Here is a 20,694-nt window from a genome sequence, read left to right as displayed (position 1 = left end):
GAAGATAGTTAACACACTCGATGACCAAAAGGATCTTAATAAGCTTGACTATTGGGTGGAATCTGATAAGAGGAAATTGAGAAAATTCAGGTTGACCCTGTATCATTTTCTTATTGATCCTATTTACACGTGATTGATTTTGTCCTGTAACAGCTTAAGGCACGGCTCAGTGTTTCTGAACTTGGTTCAGGATTCAGCTGACCTGTCACGGGCTAACTTTAGAAATCCAGCTTTGCAGCTAATTACTGATCTATTCCTGCCTCGAGGAATTTAACTAACTTTGCGAATCTGTGCGAATGCAAGGGAGTCAGGCCTGATGTCTGCATCACCAAGCTATTCTCCAAGGATGTCTGCTTTGCTGTCCCAAAGTTTGGGCCCGTTATCTGGCATCTGGACTCAACCAATGAGCACTCCATGCATTCAGGAGAGAAGAAAGGCCAGGGGTAAGGAGGGGGGGGAGATTATTACCAGCCCCCAAGACCAAACTTCCAACCAATCATGTTTGTTCCCTGCACCTTAGCTTGGTAACTAATCATGCTGCCCTCAATCCCATGACATCATCTGTCCTTTTGCTCAGGTCTCTGGCATAAAAGGAGGCAAGTCACTGACCCATTAACTGACAGGCAGCATGCCCCTGCTAATTAATGTTATTTTGTGCAGAGATCTGCCTCAGTTTACCCTTTTGTTAAATTTCAAGAACAACAACATTCAGTAGGGATCATTGTAAAGTCACACAGTTGGGGTTCAGAAAAATCAATGGCCCAAGTACGGCACAGGAAGCATAACTAGAGAGCTCACCAGAAAAAGAGCGAGGTGTTTCATGAACTGTAACGCCAGCACGAGTCAAAAGGGTCACATGAAAATCAAAGGGGGCGTCATTTCAGGTGGCGCATCACGCCAGACTTCAGAGAAGGGAACGTGGCGGTGCCACTGCCCTCAGCTGACCACGCCTTCCATGCGTCAGTTGTAGAAGACACATCTTAAGAGGGACGTCACCAAGCTGGATGATTGCCAGAAGAGGCAGCCAGGAGAGGGAGGGGCCTGGGGGCCATAACATATGAAGATTGATGGAAAGAACTTGGGATGTTGAGCTTAGAAAATAGAATGTTTCTCTAAAAGGATCCTCACGTTCGAGTACTTAAAGGGCTGTCACATGGAAAAGAAGGAACTCTCCTGGTTCTGAAGAGCAAAATTAGAAACAAGGGGTAGAAGCTGCAAAATGACAAGTTTTCGTTCCAAATGAAGAAAAACGTCCTAATAATCAGGAATCTGAAAAGTGGAACAGACTGCCTGAGGAGCTCACAGATTCCACGTCATTAGAAGTCTTCAACCAAAGCCCGGAGTGGAGGGTCCTGTTGAAAGCATTCTTAAGGGCAGAGCCAAGATGGCGGAGTGGCAGGAAGCACTCTGGGGAACTCCCCTCCACAACCTCCTCCAAAGAGATCTGGAAAATGCATCAGACTGAATCTTGATGGGGAAATCCAGAAAAAGTCCCATGAAGTCCTTTGTCCAGCCCAGCTCAGCACAGTACACAGACAGGTCTGCAGACACTAGGGATGGGATTGTTCTGGGAGCACGTAGGGTACAGAGCACTCTAGTGCCCCAAGGAAGTCCTAGACCTATACTGGGTCCCTGTGACAGGGTCAGGTACAAGCCAACACTTTTGTTGCCCATTTCCCAGTTCCAAGTCACAGATCCAGGGCAGACTCAAAAGGGGACCCACACATAAGGGAGTGTTGTTAGCAGTCAGGAGGCCCTGGGCATTGTGCTGAGAAAGTAAGAAAATCAAGAGCCAGCTGCAGCTGTAGTGGTATGGTTCAGGAGCAAGGTGCAGAAGAGGACCTTATTCCACCACCTGGCCCAGCCTGTAGAGGAATAACCAGGGCAGGAATCCCAGACCAAAGAGGACTCTATAATTCTGTTACTCTGAACTAACAGCTTCCCAGCTGACTGACAAGCAGGGGCCGGCCACAGTCAGCTTTTGTTGAGATCCAAACCCAGGTCAGAACTTGCAGAGCTTGGACCAGGGGGTGCAATCAGACTCTGTTCTGGATTACACCCCTTTGGGAGTTCTGAAAGCTTGCAGGTCTCCAGACTGTCCCTGGGATTCTGGAGTAACATCATTCTCAGTGCCCCAAGAAAGTAGCCACAGGGCCAGCCCAGACCTTCCCTCCAGAAGTGCACAAAGCTGGCCCTAATATTAAGCCCAAAGACAGGAATAAGGCTAGAAGAAAGGGAAAACAAAAAAAGAATCCCATCACACTAATGGTCTACAGTGGCAATGATGGACCTATGGTGACAGGGATGCTCAAGACACAATTATAGAAGAAGAGAATGACTCCAAAGCTTCCACAAAGTCTCAGAAAAAACATGGCTTAGGCATAAACTCAGTTAGATTCTCTGCAAGGGATGAAGCAAGAGTTTAAAAAATAGCTTTAAAGTGTTTTTATAAAAGAAATGAGAGCTCTTGAGGAAAAAAACTGGAAAAGAAATGAGAGCTACGGTAGAAAGAATTGGAAAAGGAGTTAATTAATAGTTCAGCACAAGATGTACAAAACCTGTCCAAGTAATAAACTCCCTGAAAAGTAGAATGTTCCAAAGAGAAGTCAATGACTCCATGAGGCAACGAGAAATATTAAAACAAAGCAAAAGGGTTGAAAATGTAGAAGAATATGTAAAGCAATCTGCAGCAAAAACAAATGACCTAGAAAACAGATCAAGGGGGAAAAGAATTAAAGACTGGACTATCTGAACACCATGACCAAAAAAGAGTCCACACATTCTTTTTCAAGAACTTTTAAAAGAAAAATTACCCAGAAGGCAATGTGGAAATGGAATCCACTCAGTGATCTCCTAAAAGAAGCCCCCAAAATGAAATCTCCCAGGAAAATTACAGCCAAAATAAAGAATGTCAAGGTCAAGGAAAAAAAATTTCCAGCAGCCAGAAAGAAAGAATTCGAGCAGGAAGGAGCCACAATAAGAATCATGTATCATTTAGCATACACTTCTATAAAGGAAGAGAGAGCTTGGATATGATATTCCATAAGGTAAAGGATATAGGCTTAAAGGGAAGGAAGGTTAGGGGAAATTATCTCATATAATCAAAGTGCAAAAGGGTCTATCTATACAAACAAGGAGGAGGGGATAGGGGGTGTGGCTGACACCTGAACATCACTCTCACCAGAACTACACACACACACACACACACACACACGCGCGCGCGCGCGGTACAGAATATATTTCACTCAAGAGGGAAATAGGAGGGAAAGGGGTGAAGGGAAGAGGGGAAATTAGAGGGCAGATTAAGGGAGTGAGGGTCAGTCTTTTAAGCAAAACAAACTCTAAGGATGCATGCAAATCTTGATAGCTCTTACTGAGGTGGCAAATAATGGGAATCTGAGGGGGCACACATCACCTGGGGAAAGGCTAAACAGGCACAGTATACAAATGGGGTGAAATACTACTGTACTGAACTCTTATCAGCAAAACAACCAACCAGAAATCTAAAGCACTAAATGAGAAAACCTGGTAAAAAATGAAGGACTCAGTGTGCACAATGAGACAAATTTTTTTTGGACATGGCCAACGTGGAAATTTGTTTTGATTCACCATACATATTTATAATGCTTTCCCCCTGTATTCTCAATGGGGGATAAGAGGGGGATGGGAAGGTAAGAAGGAAGATCTTGGCTGATTAAAGCACATAAAATATTAAAAACAAATTCAGAGCAATGAGAATAAGACCGGTCTAAACACCCACACTATGAAGACAAAGTCAATGAGAAGCGAATTTTGCCCAAATTACACGAAGTCTCTCAGGGCAGAGTATATATGCATGTGTGGTTGGATGGAGGGATGTCTGAATAAATAGAGAGACACATACACACACATACAGATACATAAGAATATCTATGGATAGAGGATGGCTGTTACTCAATGGACAATAAACTTGGTAAAGAAAGAGAAAATGATCCATGAAGTAGTCATCTATGAAGTCCTTTCATTGACTCCAAGCTTTGAGTCACTACAACAGTGTCTTACAACAGTCTCTCTCTTTCACACCAGTTCTTACTCAGGGATGCTTGATGTCCACGAATCATCTGACACCATAAACCTGAAAAAAACAAAATGACACATACCCCAAAGGACAATAGAACGTTGCCAATGAAACATCCACACCAATATCAGGACAGAAGCTATGGAATAACAGAAAGGCTGTGCTGGAAGGGACCTCCGTGACCATCCATTTGACTACAGGAGACAGTCTATCATCCAGCAAAAATTCGGGTCCACAAACGCAGCTGGGGGCATTGGGACAAACATTAAAAGTGCCAGTGCTGTCAGCCAGGCTCCTGGGCTCAGATCCCAGCTCTGACCTAGACTGCACACATCTGTAGGAGCTTCTTTGGCCCTTGGTCTTATCATCTCCCAAATGAAGAGGCTGCATTAGCTCACCTCTAAGGTACCTCCCCAATGGGAATGTCTGATCATCTGTGCATTATTACACTGGTCCTCCTGAGATATTAAAAGGACCGAAACTGACCTCCAGAATGGTGGGTATGTATGTATAGTCTCGATGTAGCACTTACTTTTTTAAAGAACTGGACAGGATAGGAAGGTATAAAGGTACCAATTTACATCAGTGAAAGAAGTACTCAAAGCAACAAGATCACTGCTATTAAGCCATTAAAAGAAGCATATCCTTCAAAACAGAATATTCTAAAACCAAAAAGAGTATCATTCTAGCTATTGAAAAAAGCAATGAGAACATTCCATGACTATCATCGTCTTAGTATCTGCTTGAAACGCCTTTCCTCTACGACCAAATTTTTTTTATCAATAACAACATTCAAGAACTTTGCCACTCATATCTAAGTCTCTATATTGTTTACTTTTGACATTTTTTCAATTAAATGAAATCACTAAATCACAATGGAGTTTACCATCAAGTTTGCTTCAAAATAGAAAAATGCTTAACATTCTTTAGAATTAACATTTTTACCTAAAATTTCTATTTGTTTTTTGTCAAGATAGATCAAAAACCATTTATTAAATGCCTACTATGAGCCAAGAACTTGGCAAAATGATGGTAAAAAATTACTGTTTCCTAATTAATTACTTGGCAATTTAAGTATTTCATATATACCTTGAAAAATAATATTCTAAGAACATTTTTAAAAATTATAGCCTATGAGTATAGCTAAAAATATCAAAATAAGAAATAAGAAAATTTTTTAAAGTAGCAAATGATGATTGACTGAAAAGCATGTTCCCACACTCCCCAAACTTACCTTTTTCTTTTCCTTGACATCATATAAAGCCAAACTTGCAAAAATGGGTTCGATTTCAATTTCAAATCTAAAAAAATAATAACAATATGGTGAATTCCCCTCAAGATGAAAACATTACATTTTAATAATTTAAATTATTTAATTAATTTAAATAATAAATTTTAACTGATGCATTTTTCACATATATGACAAATCACTTCTGAAAATACCTAGCTGTATCGAGTTTTAGAGGGGAACATGATTACTGTTTTCAAATATTTGATGGGCTGTCAGATGGAATAGTATTAGAATTGTCATTCAGAACTAGAATGCAATGGGTGGAGACTTCGTGGAGGAAGATTAGAGTTTGATGTAAGGAGAATTTCCTAACAAAGCCATCCTGAAGCGGGATGGCCAGGCTGCCTCAGGAGCAGTGAGCTCCCTCTCCAAACTAAGGCTGAACAGCCACTTCTCCCTGATGTTGGGAGAGGAATCCTGGTCAGATGAGGCCTGGGCCACATGGAGCCTGGGCTCTCCTAGAAGCTGACTTCTGGGACAAAGAAAATCATTTCCACTATGCTGAAGAATTTCCTCTTTTCCTGGGCTCCTCACCTAGAGACATGGGACAAACTACCAAAGTATCTGCAATTCCAATCAGATAAAACTCTGAGGAATTCTGATTCTTTGCTCCAGACAAGCCATCTACCTATGAAAAAAGCCAAGAGATGGAGGGTGCAGCATGGCCCAGTGGGGGAGGAGCCCCTCCTGGAAGTGCCTCGGACTGGCCACACAGTCCTCTGAGATGCTTAACTTCACACAAGTGGCTAATCTGCATTAGTGAAGTCATCTCTACACAGACAGTTGCCCCACACCTGTGAAATCTTAGGTCTGATACAAAATAACACTAATAACAAAGAAATGGGCAAAAAGTCAAAATGTTTCATGGCAACCCAGCCTTAGGACGGTTCTTTGCCATCATCAATGCCAGGAGACAGATGAAGTTAAAACTTGCAAACGCCCCTCCCCCCAAGAGTCCTGTGTCCCCTTCTCATGGCGGCATGTGCTGGTGACCTCAGTGAGGGGAAGCCCACTGAGGGCAGCTTCTGTGGATCCCACCACCAAGAGCTGCCATTTCTGTGGGGTTTACATCATGGGAAATGCTGCCCACCCTCCCCCTTACTGGAGTCTTAGAAGCCTGGGAAGGAGGGGCTATAATCCCCATTTTCAAGAGGAGGAATATGAGGCAGGGACAGAAAAGACACTCTTGTGCACAGGCCACGTGGGAGGAGGCGCCATATTAGGAATTCTAACACAAGCCTGAAAGGCTAATGCTTGGGAAAAGGACTTTATGGTTGTCTAAAGATGAATCAAACTAGATTCAAAGAAGGTCATCAATCAATCACTGAATATTTATTAAGTGAAGACTATGCTCCAGGCACTGCTAAGTCCTAGGGATACCAAGAGTCAAAAGACAGTCTCTGACCTCAAGGAACTCAGGACCTAATCGGGGAGACAACATGCAAACAAATATATAGGACATGAGTCAGAAAGCATGAGTAGGGGGAAGGCACTGGAATGGAGAGGGCCAGAGCAGGAGGCTTTTAGCCAGGATGTGGCGCTGCTGAGGCCTGACTGTCTGCAGATTAAAAGCTTTTGGCTACAGCGACTCTGTGAGTGTTGGCCACGAGGCTACAGAGGCCTGCGGCCTTCATGGGCAGCGGAAGTGTTCATGCTAACAGATTAATAGATGCAGAAGTGCAGACGTTCACCACCAGGCCTGACGCCTGACACCAAGCTTCCTTGTTAATGAAAAACCAATGACACAACATGAAGAAAACCACACAGCACTTTGCCCTGAACATATAGCACAGCAGGTGAATGGCAAGGCGGGAAGGAAGCACCATGGCCGGGGTGCAGGAGGACTGGCCTTCAAAGCCTGCTTCAGACACTTTGGGGCCAGGGCCCTTAACCTCACAGTCTTCATGTCCTCAACTGTAGAATGAGGACAATGAGGGCACCTGCCTCTGGGGCTGCTGTGAAGCTCCTAGCAAAGAGCCTGGCCTGAGGACCTCTCCCCTCCTGGACTGTGCCTCCCAGGTACTCTGCAGACACGTGACTTACAAGGTGAAGTATTAGTGGAATTAACGGTGAACTGATTTTTCTTCCAAGATGAGGGTGGTTTTCAGTCTACATATTTCATCCAGAAAGGGAATTCCCTTTCCTTCCGTCTTGGAGCAGTTGGGTCTCCCACCCTTCGGTGTCAGAAGCACGACCTGACCCCCAACTCTAGCTCTCAGCCTGTGGCACCAACACGGAGCAGGCCTCCCTGCAGACTGTGCTGCACTCTGGCTGCGCCCCTCTACCCCAGCCCACCCACTGCACACTCAGCCACAGCCAACCAGTGTTTCTTCTGGTCACAGGCCCCTGGGGCACAGAGCCTGATGAAGGAGCACCTTCTCCGAATCACAGTATTCAAGGCATGAAATAAAATACATGGAGACCAATTATACAGAAATGCTGTCATCTAAAGAGTGTAAGAAACAAGTCCCCAGACCCCAGTTAAAAGACCCCAGCGTCGGGGAGTAGGGGGAGGGGTGGGTGTCTATAGCGAATGCACGCACAGTTCTCCAAATGGTCACTGGCAGGAGCTACTACCCAGAAATAATAATGGCCAAGAGCTACAGGAGGCTGTGAGGTTTATTTTGCAAAAGGCTTGGGATCTGATCCTCACAACCACCCTAGGAGCTGGGTACTACGGTTATCTCCACTTTACAGACAAGGAAACGGAAGCAAACAGAGGTTAAGTGACTTGTTCAGGGTCACACAGCTATTAAGTGTGTGGAGCAGGATTTGAACTCAGGTCTTTCTGACTCCAGGCCCGGTGCTCTATGCACTGCTCAGCCTAGCAGCCTAAATAACCATAACTACAACAACTTTTTGAACACAGTGTGTTACAAGAACAATGTGTTCTGGATGAATCCCAAACTTCATGTAGCTGAGATTAACACAATGCTAGAATCAAAAGAACATGGACTCAGGAGGCTGGACGCCAGAGGGATGCCTGTGCACTTTCCTTTATTCCGCCTGGCCGGGGATGCCTGTCTGCGTGACGCCACTTGTCCCTGCTCCCTCTCTGGCAGGCTAGTAGGGATCGATGACCAAGAGCAAGGCCTAGGGAGGGCAATTTGGCCTTTCCTCCAGGAAAGGGGCAGAGGGCCAAAAGCAGAGGCCAGTGCTGTCCACATGCTCTACATGGCAGGGGCTTGGAGTAAAGACTCGAGTTCAAACTCTGCCTCCTACCCCTGCTGGCTGTGGGACCCTGGCCACTCGGTGACCTCCCTCATCTGCTAAGTGACAGGGCTGGCCTAGAGGATCCTGCAGCTTGACAGCTAGCATTCTGTGATCCATAATATGCAGACACTTCCTCCCAGGCTGATGTAAGGATCAAACAAAATGACATAAGGAAGGTGCTGTGCAACCTTTAAAAAAAAGCAGTATTTAAACATGAGCCATCGTCATCATCATCACCATCACCATCATCATCATCACCATCATCACCACGATCACCATCATCATGATCACCATCATCATCATTACCATCATCACCATCACCACCATCATCATCACCATCATCTCCATCATCACCATCATCACCACCATCATCATCATCTCCATCATCACCATCATCTCCATCATCACCATCATCGCCATCATCATCATCACCATCACCATCATCATCATCACCATCATCATCACCATCATCACCATCACCATCATCACCATCACCATCATCACCGTCATCATCACCATCATCACATCATCATCGTCATCATCACCATCATCATCATCATCACCACCATCATTACCATCATCACCACCATCATTACCATCATCATCACCATCATCTCCATCATCACCATCATCATCATCACCACCATCATCATCACCATCATCTCCATCATCACCATCATCACCACGATCACCATCATCATGATCACCATCATCATCATTACCATCATCACCATCACCACCATCATCATCACCATCATCTCCATCATCACCACCATCATCATCATCTCCATCATCACCATCATCACCACCATCATCTCCATCATCACCATCATCGCCATCATCATCATCACCATCACCATCATCATCATCACCATCAGCATCACCATCATCATCACCATCACCACCACCATCTCCATCACCACCATCATCATCATCATCATCACCATCATCACCACCATCATCATCACCACCATCACCATCATCACCATCACCATCTCCACCACCATCACCATCATCACCATCACCACCATCATCATCATCATCACTATCACCATCACCATCATCACCATCACCATCATCACCGTCATCATCACCATCATCACATCATCATCGTCATCATCACCATCATCATCATCATCACCACCATCATTACCATCATCACCACCATCATTACCATCATCATCACCATCATCTCCATCATCACCATCATCATCATCACCACCATCATCATCATCTCCATCATCACCACCATCATCTCCATCATCATCATCATCATCGCCATCATCTCCATCATCATCACCATCATCATCATCACCACCATCATCATCACCATCATCATCATCAACCATCATCATCATCATCACCATCATCACCACCATCATCACCATCATCATCACCACCATCATCATTACTACTACTCTTACTATCCAAATGAGTATCACTAACACACCATGCTAGATTTGCAAAGATGGCTCTAATATAATTAAAGACAAAAGCGTTATTTTTAAGAACATAATTTTCATGGGCAGCTAGGTGGTGCAGTGAGTAGAGCACCAGCCCTGGAGTCAGGAGGACCTGAGTTCAAATCTGGTGTCAGACACCTGACACACTTACTAGCTGTGTGACCTTGGGCAAGTCACTTAACCCCAATTGCACTGTTTTCCCCCCTCCAAAAAAAAAAGATCATAACTTTCTACAAATGACCATAAAAAAAATAATTTCTGCCATTTTCTGAATTTACACCACATCCGTGTTCTCTGTCCCCTTGCCCCTTTATGAAAGGTATATGGATGAGGCCGTATCTCTAATACCACCGGGCCAAACTGGACAGCTGGAGCAAGCAGGGCTAGCCTAACCAGGGATAAAGAAGATGAACACGGCAGGCAGGAACTTTATTCCTCTAAGGGAGCAACAGTAAAATTTCCATCTGTGTTATTAGAGAAGAGTTATGGGCAAGGACCCAGGCACAGGGAGACCTATGTTCAAAAGCTCCAGCTCATTAAACCTGCCTAACAGGTTTGCAGTGAAAGGTCATTAAATGTATAAAACTCTTAAAGGGTGGTTTTCAAGTGGGTCCGTAAGGTCTAGAAGCTGTTTTAATGCTCTTAATTGTTACAACATTTGTCTTCTTTTTTCTCAAATATTCTTTCTTCGAAGTAATAAATGACAAGATAATTAATTCTGACAGAAACAAAGCAAGATCTGCTAGAATCCTAAGGTTTATCAACTTGCTCATCGGTGGCCAAAGGCGAAATCACATTCTACAGGCAAAAAGAAATTCCCTGCAAAATCCTGGGAAATAGTGCCTTAAGCCTTCAAAAATCATTTATCGTCACCTGCTGCATGTAGCAGATACTGGCATCTAAATGGAGACCCTGGAATGTTAACGGAGACCTTGGACTGGACCTTATGTGGAAAAGCAGAGCGGGCAGGAGTGGCAGGAGGGAGGAGGTATACGCCACCTTAGTGCAAAGTCCCTTGGAAAATAAACTTGAACGGGAAAAGAAATAAATACTCACTTGAGGGACAGGCATTTTACAAGAAGTCTTTGACCAAAATGTTCTTTGGGGATTTCAGGAATGCTGAGTCGTTCTATGGGTTCTTCCTACAAATCGATGAACAAAATTAAAAATGAACAAGCTTTTCAAAGCTTAGCTGGGCAGCATACATTTTCAAAAGTCATCCTACCACAAATCAGACATGATGCTATACTCACTTTATTTGTAGGGACAGCTAAAAAGATGTTGGTGTTTCTAAATAATGAGCAGCAAAGGGTGTCTGAGCACAATTCAAAATCACAAAAATGTCAAAGTGGCTCGGCTGAAGACTGAGTAATGGCATGAGAAATGCATTTTTTTCCAGCAATATAGCTTTGAAAGTTAAGCAACTGAGGCAAGCTAAACGCTTTTTTCTCCCACAGAGTTTAAAATTTGTTCTAATATTCCCAAAGTTTCTAATGCAGTCAATTCAACAAGCAAGAATTCTCTGAGTACTTCCTACATATGTGCAAGACATTATTCTGGGGGAAATCAGTGATGAAGGCTTGCACTCCAGTAGAGGAGACCAGAGAGTTACACAAGGAGCCAGAACAGAGAATGGATTCTGAGAGCAAGGGAGAAGCCCTCGCACCAGCAGAAGGCACAGGAGGGTTGGCCTCACTTGTCCCCATCATCCGTGAACTCAGCGTACCTCATCTGGCGCCGGGTGAAGAGCAAAAAGCTCCTTGTGCCGGTTGGACTTTCTTTGGTCATCATTCTGATGGTCTATGTCTTCATTTGGAGTCCGATCGAGCAGGCTAGGGAGCAGAGCATCGGGCAGAGAATTCTTCAAGTCAAAGATGCTGCAGGCCCAGCTGCCCCTCGGAGTGTCATCGATGGACATGGATCGTCTCTTAAGGTCATCCTGTGATGGGGAACATCAAGCATACAAAGTCCAGTGAGCGAGAGGCACTTTTTTTAAGTGCTCAAGTTAAAAATAGCTTTTATGGCCAAATGTAAAGAATATTACTTGTTCATCCTGGTAGCTGTTCCCATCGGTTGCTTCATCGGATTCAAAGATCTGTTTGGGCAAACCTTTCTGCCTTTCCTTCTGTTTGTCTAATGTGTTAGGATTAAAGCCGGTTCCCAGTTTGTGATACCTATTAAAAAATATCAAATATTTGTCGATAAAAAGTATCGAACCTTCGCCAAACTCTCAATTCATCTGTGTCATTACTCAGAGAGTACATATTTCTTTGCAATATTTCCTGCCATTTTAAAAATAATGCCCAATAGAATGGTAAATGTGTGCAGTAAACAAATGGCCATCCACCCAAGGTGCCGTAACATTTAACATTCATTTAATAATATTCACTGTCTTCCAGTCCCATTTCCTTGTACTCTCACAAGTGTGTGTGACAGTGAGTCAGTCAATAAATGTAAGTGCCTCCTGTGTGCCAGGCACTGTACTAAGTACCTGGGATACAAAAAAGGAGGGAAAAAGGCAGTCTCTGCCCTCAAGGAGCTTAGAATCTAATGGGGGACACAGCAGGCAAACAAATATATACCATATAGAAATATATACTAAATAAACCACATGCAGGACGAACAGGAAATAATCAACAGAGAAGATTACATGGGGTTGGGAAAGGCTTCTGGTAAGACGTGGGATTTTAGCTAGGACTTAAAGGAAGCCAGGAGGCAGAGAAGGAAAAGAACCTTCCAGCCACAGGGGACAGTCAGAGAAAATGCCCACAGCTGGGGGGGGAGGGTCTTGTTCCTTGTAGAGGCAGGAGGCCAGGGGTCACTGGATTAAAGAGGATGTAGTAGGGAGTGAGGTATGAGAAGACTGGAAGGGTAGGAGGGCCCTACGTTATGAAGAGCTTTCAATGCCAAACAGAGAAAGGGTGTGTGTATCTGTGTGTGTGTGTGCGAATGTGAGTGTGTGTACGAGTATGTGTGTGTGTCTGTGTGTTGGAACAGACCTGTACTTTAGGGAAATCACTTTAAGGGCTGAACAGAAGATGGACTGGAATTGGGAGAGGCCTGGAGCAGGCAGACCCCCCCAGCAGCTGCTGCCATAGTCCAGGTGTGAGGTGAAGGGGGCCTGCACAGGTTGGGGGCTGTGTCAGAGGAGACAGGCTGCAGGGGTGAAGTCACCAGGCTTTTTATCAACAGCTTGGATGTAGGGGGTCCCGAGATCGTGAGGAGACCAGGATGACTCGGGGGTGAGGATGGTGGTGCCTCTACATTAATAGAGAAGGGCTGAGCGGGGAGCATTTGAGGGCAAAAAACAATGAGTTCTGTTTTGGACATGTTGAGTTTAAGATGTGTACAGGACATCCAGTTAGAACTGTTTGAAAGGCAGTTGGAGATGGGAGACTGGACGTCAGCAGAGAGGCTGGGCAGGATGGTTAGATTTGAGAATCATCAGTACAGTGGCAGTCATTAAATCCATGGGAGTTGATGAGAGCACCTAGTATAATATAGAGGGAAAAGAGAAGAGGGTCCAGGACAGAGCCCTGAGGGACAACCACGGTTAGAGGGGGTGAGCTGGTGGAGTAACTAGCAAAGGAGACTGAGAAGGAGGAGGAGAATGAAGAGAGAGCAGTGTCCTGAAAACCTAGAGACAAGAGAGGATCAAGGAGGAGAGAGTGACCAACAGAGGCAGAGGCTGCAGAGAGGTCAAGGGGAGTGAGCATGGAGAAAAGGCACCTGGATCTGGCAACTATTAATGTGTGTGTAATTATATACCGGATGTAAAAGCCCAGAAGATCTTTCCAAATCCTAGTTTTACTGAATCAGGATATTCACTCTAGTCAGCTGGTGACCTAAGAAACTAGAGAAATGGAAAGGAATGATGAACTAGCTGAGATCAGAGGAAGAGGACATCCTCATTACACAGCACGTGGGAGGAAGACCCTAACCCGAGTATTCGGCAATGATTAGTTGAAAGGTAGAAGAAAGACTGAGAGGCCAAGATAAAATATAGGAACCTGAGGTTTAAACCCAGAGTAGCTGAGACTGCAAAGAAAAGTTTAATTTCAGAAATTAAGGAAGCAACATATCTACCAACTGTTGCTTGTGTGAAAGATGACCTTAAACAGCAAAGAGGCCAGTTAATACCACCCCACCACTGTTACCCTCCAAATGCCCAGGCTTCAAACTATGCCGCTGGGCCGACTCTTCTTTCCGGACTCTCCTGGGACGCACGCACTGATAGTCACTGTTGATACACACGATCTGACTCCTCATCAATTCCAGCACAGCAAGGACAGGATGGGCTCCCAGAAGCCTTCATAAAGCACCTGCTGCCAGGCATTCCTGGACCAGCATGAGGGCCATGCCTGAAAGGAATTCCTCTCTTCCTGTCTCCTTCCTACAGCCATCCAAACAGAAGCAAGCAACGTTCGAGTCGTGGCAGAGACAAAACGTGGGAGGGAGCACGCTTCCTATCTCAAGAAGCACTGCCAGAAAGATACTGACTAATACAAATGCAGTTGTTGTGGTTATAATTCATGTGCAGAGGGTTTAATTCCGTTATGAAAATTTAATTTTGCTGCAAATCGGCAAGTTTTGCTTCTACACCACTTTGACAAATCTGAAAAATGGTGAACTTCCTTCCCTGCAATGCCTTTTCTATTTATAAGACAACTCCTCACTGCCTGGGCTGCTAAGGGAAGGCTCTGGACTTAACAGAAGACTCTCCTTACAACCGTCCTGGGAAGCAGAGAACAGAGGAATCATCATCCAGACACAACACCTTAAGGCCTGAAGTCCCAGGAAAAAGAAGTGATGCCGGTAATATAATCAAATTAGGGGAAACTGGAAAAATTTTCCTGTCAGATCTATGGATAAGGAAAAGAGTTTATGATCAAACAAGAGGCAGAGAGAATAAAACGGATAATTTTGATTGCATTAAATTAAAAAGTTTACACAAAACCAATGCAGCCAAAATTAGAAAGAAAGCAGGAAATTGAGGGAAAAAACCTTTACAGCAAGTTTCTCTGATAAAGGCCTCATTTCTCAAAGATACAGGCAACTGAAGCAAATTTATAAAAATAAGAGTTATTTCTGCACTGATAAATGATCAAAGGCTATGAACAGGCAATTTACAGGAGAAATAAAATAGTCACATAAAAAGGCTCTAAATCACTACTGACTAGAGAAATGCAAATTAAAACATCTCTAAGATTACCACCTCACACCAGTCAAACTGGCCAATATGAAAAGGAAAATGACAAATGATGGGGGGGAACACAGGAAAACTGGCACACTAATGCACTGTTAGCGCAGTTGTGACCTCGTCCAACCATTCTGGAAAACAATTTAGAACTAGGCCCCAAGGGTTATAAATCTGTGCATAGCCTCTGACTCAGCAATACCACTACTAGGCCCGTATTCCAAAGAGATCAAAGGAAAGGACCCATAGGTACAAAAATATTTATAGCAGCTCTTTTTATGGTGGCAAAGACCTGAAATGGAGTGGATGCCAATCAATTGGGGCATGTGGTGTATGATTGTGAAAGAGCACTACTGTACTGTAAGAAACGAGAAGCAGGATGCTCTAAGAAAAACCTGGAAAGACTTACATGGACCGATGCAAAGTGAAGTGAGAAGATCTGGAGGACGACTGTACAAAGGAACAGCAATATTATACAGTGATCGACTGTGAAAGACTTGGCTGCTCTGATCAGGGCAAGGGTCCAAGACGATTCCAAAGACCTCCAGAGAAGAAAGCGATGAGCTCAGTGCAGAGTGAAGCAACTGTTTTCTCTTTACTTTTCTTCATTTTTTTATAACATGGCTAATGTGGAAATATATTATGCATGACTGCACATGTATAATGGATATCATATTTCTTGCCTTCTCAATGGGTGGGGGAATGAATAAAGGGGAGAGAATTTGGAATTGAAAATAATTTTTTAACCTTCCTTTCAAAAGAAATGCCTCTTTCTGTTTCCGCTATTAAAAAAATAATTTGTTCCATCAGTCGCATGGAAGGCACTAGTACATAAACACTGTTCATGGTGACATGAATACACTGAAATCACAGACCAGCATCAAGGCGCTGCCAGTCTCACAGCTTCTAATCTCACTGAAATACTTCTTTTTAAGTTTTATTGAAGCTTTTCCTATTCCTGATCACTTCCCCTTTGCAGTGACCGCTTCATGGCACCAGTGGCCCCCCACCCCACCCCCACCGCCAAAGAAGTCCAGTTAGTGAAAACACATCTTCGGCACCTGCCATTCCCCCTCCTCCAGAAGGAGAAGGGAGACAAGGTTCACTGACACCATGTAGGGCCAAGCCTGATCACCGCATTGATCAGACTTCAGATATTTGTCAACATTTTTTCCCATTACATTGTTGTGGTCACTGTAGAAAATTGTTCTGACTGCTTTTTTCACTCTCATTTCAAGTAAGTCTTATTACCAAGAATCCCTGAATTATTCATATTTACTCTTTCTTACATCAAAATAATAATATTCCCCAATTGACAGGCAATCCAAGTCCTATATGAGTAGAGAGATTAAGGATGCTAGATGTTGAAGATTTATTAACTGATCAGATATGAGGCTGCATCTATCAGGCATCATCAGCACAGAGATGATCATTAAACCCATGGGAGTTGCCATAGTCACTAAGGAGAGAGTGCAGAGAAAGGGGAAGAGGACCTAGGACAGAGCCTTGGGGAATACCCACAATGAGGGGAGCACAACATGGAGGAAGATCCAGACAAAGAGAATGAGATGGAGCCACTGTAACCAAGAGCACAGCATCACGTAAGCCCAGAGGAATCGGCCAAGGACAATGTCGATTGTGAATACAAATTATGAAGTCCCGAGGAGGACTTCAGTGGGAGATTATGAGCAGGGCTGAGTTATAAAGTGATAAGAATCAGAGGAGGTAAAAACCAGGCAAAGAAGGCGTCGAGAAGCCGCAGTCACGCCAAGATGACAATGGAAACAACAAAGGTGAAAAATGTAAAAAAAAGGTAAAGATTTTTGAGAAAAACTTTTCACTATCAGTAACAACGGATCCAGCACATCTGGACTCCAGCGCCAGTTACAAAGTGGAAATGTTACCGAAGAAATTAAAGACGGGAAAGTCAGCAAACTAGACCGAACAGCCAGGGAGACATCTGAGCTCAAGGCAGAGCCGCCTGAGGGCAGGCACTGAACTCAATGCAAAGCCAGCTTCAGACACTCGCTGGCAAGTCCTCTAACCTCTGCTTGCCTCAGTGGCCTCAGCTGTAAAATGGGAAGATTAATGGGACCTGCCTCTCGGGACAGTTGTGAGGATCAAGTGAGACAGTATTTGTAAAGCACTTAGCACAGTGTTAGGCACATGGGGGATGATAAATGCCGCTTCTCTTCTCCTCAGTTTGGGAGAAATTGTCAAGGTATAAAGAAGGGAAAATATCAAAAGTCTGGGAAATATCTCAGGCCTTACTGTTACTTCCAAGATGAATGAGATGTGATCGATGACTGCCTACTTTCCTAGCTCTACAAAATTAATATAAAATGAATTAAAATAATGTCTTGAAGAAGCTATGAGAAAGGAATGGGAAGGTTCCACAAACTATACACCACGACAGACCACAACTTTTGATGCACAAAAGACCGAAAGATACAGAGAACATAATATTTCACAAACGGATGGATGGACGGATGGATGGATGGATGGATGGATGGATGGATGGATGGATGGATGGATGGATGGATGGACGGATGGACAGATGAGTATGTGTTAAGCAGTTAGTAAGTGCCAAGGCCTAAGTTAAGGATGGGGGATAAAAATGTAGAAGCAAGGCATTCCCTGCCCTCAAGGAGCCCACATTCAAACAGGGGAGGACAACATCAAATAAAAGGGTGGCGGTCAAGGAAACACACTGACTAGGAGGTGGAACCTGCCACCATCACCAAGGAGACCCAGTGGAAGAATTCTCTATGGAAAGTGAGGTCTTCTAGAAGACGTTGTGTGGATTGTATCAAACTCAAGAACCCTGCAAGGTTTCCTTCTTAAAAAGACCCACAAATACTCAAATGAGTTTGATCTAACCAACTGCACAGGAAAAATGACTGTTATCCATTCTCTGGTGCACATATGGATGGACAACTCAAAGCCTCGTCCATCAGTACATATAAATCAGACGGGTATGGCAAATATACACAGAGCTGAGTCCAGAACAGAACTAGAGGAAGCCAATGGAGCAGAGTCTGGGAACATGAACAGGGCTTTTAATGGTCCCAACCATTCCTTGCCCATCTTTTCTAACATGACTTTGGGACCGTATGGCTGCAGACCATGGAGCACTACAGTCTCAGGGTCACTCAAAGGACAGAGCAAGGCACATGGTGGCTAAGAGCAGAAATACTATGTTAGCAACAAAACACTCTGCTGAAACGTAAAGCGCGTCATCAAAGAAACGTATCGCGTTGGACAAAAAGGCAGGGCCTGCAGCAAGAGGGAGGGCCGGCCGATGAACGGTCTGGTCACTCCACTGGCGTGAAGGCAAGATCCAAACATCTAAACGTCTTCGGTATGTTGAGCAAGATCCCTTTGTAAGAAGACCCGGGCACCAGTCACGTGGCCAAGCAGGGAGGGACAGGCTGCAGTGAGCATTCTGGACACGTATGATTGTGGCATAAACGGCTAATTAGCGACTAATGACACCAGCCACAATACAGGTGAAAAAAGTGCATTGTTTAGCTGAGTTCCAAGATCTTAATTTATGCAAATACCTTCACACTCACAAAACTACGTTGGTATGAAGCGCAGTTTATAATTACACCAAACAATAAGAGGAAGGTTGTGTTGGAAGTGAATGGTCAGACAGCAAAGACAAGAAAGCAGCCCACACCTCACAGAGCACACGGCAGATTTCACTTAGGCATACGGTCTTTTGAAGAGGCCGTCTAGTCAGACTCCAACCATAAATACATACATAGTATGGCTGGGTCTAAACTCACACATGTGTCAGCAGTAACTGCACCTCTGATACATACACACACACACCCTTGATTTCCTGGTTTTCACCCTTCTGCTCAACAGCTAAGAGACAGTGAGGGGTCAAAGCTGCAAGTTTCTTTGCCAAGGCCTACAGCCCATGTTGTTATTCAGTCACTGAAAAAGCATGTTGGCAGCACCCCCCAAGGGGTTTCATGGCACCCCATGACACCCAATGAATTGTGACAACTAGCCCACAGGCAGGACAATAACCGAAACAGCCTTTTTCAGTACATGCCTTCAAAGGGACAACTCCACACGTGGTCAGGGTAGTTACTGTCAGTGACCTCATTCTCTTAGGTTGATTCAAGCAGCATTCCCTAAGAGCTTACAAGGTATCTCATCAGATTACAATCAGGAGTCCTGGCCCTCAGAGATGGGTGGAGGCAGGGGTGGGTGGAGCAGAGGAACAAAGGGACACAGACATTCTCCTTCCTTTCTCGCTCACCTCTGGGGGGGTCTTGGCTCTGCTGGAGAGTCTGGTTTTAAGAGGGAATCCTATCAGTGGCAAAGGGAAGCAAACTGGGGAAGTGACCATGATGCAGCAGAAAGGACTCACTAAGGAAACGTCCGTCCAAATGTTCCCTTTCTTCCTCTCCTGTGTTTGTCAGGAGTTGTCTACCTCTTGGGGCTTTTAGTAACTGAGCTTGAGCTACTGAAGCAGCGACTGCAGACAGACACAAAGCGCTGGTGACTTACTTTCTGTTCACAATGGCCCAGTCTTCGGTGTAGCTCCTTACGCAGTCTCTAACGTGTGGGTCCATTTCACTGTTTAAGAGGAAAATCCATTAGTGCTGCCGTCAGGAAAAGTACTCGGATAGGAGGAGACCCCAGCCCACCACCCCCCTTGGCAGGCTGGTGAAACCTATGGAACTCTTCTCTCAATCATGTTTTTAAATATATTAACACAGGTTTACAAAGCAAACAAATCACACTGAAGTAATTACCAAAATATTTTTAAAAAACAAATCCACGGGTGCCACGTTGGGAGCCCCTGCTTTGTACGTCAATATCCATTAATGACACAATGACGGGAGCTGGGCTCCATTCCCATAATCCAGCTGGGGTCACCTGAAGACTTCCTTACCTCTCTTCAGGTACAGCTGACACAAGGGTTCGACAGTCCCTGGGATTGTAAACAACTTCGATGTCATCTGGGGGAAATTCAAGCAAATCCCTTAAAGGCCCAGACTCCACAGCTAGGGGATGAGTGATTAAGTAATCTTCCAGATCCACCGGGTCCACAGCTTCAGTAAGGGGAACCTTAAAAAAAAAGTCATAGAAGACTTTTGAATGAGGATGATAACTGAGCTAAATTTTCTTCTGGATCTGAAAAGATCTCTCGACAGATCCCAGGGCTGATCCCCCAACTCTTGCTCATGAAGGAGGCGTTTTATCCTGCTGGCAGACCACCTCCTCCATAACTTCTGCTGACTCTGAGCTGGCTATCACAGAATCTCAGCGGCACAAGGGTCTTCAAAGGGCCTCTAGTCCAGCCCATGCTTGAACCCCTCCAGTCTAGAGGCCCCTTCTGCTACAGACACTCAGCATGGCCCCTCTTCATGCCCATCCCTGAAATCACAGGCTCCACCTCAGCCAAGGACTTCTGCATTAACTCACGCCCCATGGTACTCAATCCAAGATG

At 44.6% G+C, this 20,694-nt stretch overlaps 1 protein-coding gene across 6 annotated transcripts in view; it reads right to left on the bottom strand.

The window, feature by feature from the left end:
• The window catches only part of DOCK7 (dedicator of cytokinesis 7), a 178,952-nt gene that overhangs the window by 126,745 nt on the left and 31,513 nt on the right, over window positions 1-20,694 (bottom strand). For all 6 annotated transcript variants that reach the window (XR_005010150.1, XR_005010151.1, XM_036753879.1 and 3 more), the window contains exons 3-8: window positions 20,137-20,312; window positions 19,749-19,817; window positions 12,069-12,198; window positions 11,751-11,963; window positions 11,081-11,166; window positions 5,292-5,358 (exon numbers count right to left, since the gene is read on the bottom strand). Coding sequence is in view for 4 of the 6 variants with exons in the window: in XM_036753879.1 (XP_036609774.1) it covers window positions 5,292-5,358; window positions 11,081-11,166; window positions 11,751-11,963; window positions 12,069-12,198; window positions 19,749-19,817; window positions 20,137-20,312 (741 nt within the window). In the remaining 2 variants the exon portion in view is untranslated. The remainder of the gene's footprint in view (window positions 1-5,291; window positions 5,359-11,080; window positions 11,167-11,750; window positions 11,964-12,068; window positions 12,199-19,748; window positions 19,818-20,136; window positions 20,313-20,694) is intronic.

Source organism: Trichosurus vulpecula, chromosome 4, assembly GCF_011100635.1.
Source record: "Trichosurus vulpecula isolate mTriVul1 chromosome 4, mTriVul1.pri, whole genome shotgun sequence".
NCBI lineage: Eukaryota > Metazoa > Chordata > Mammalia > Diprotodontia > Phalangeridae > Trichosurus > Trichosurus vulpecula.
This window is presented reverse-complemented; position numbering and strand designations above follow the sequence as displayed.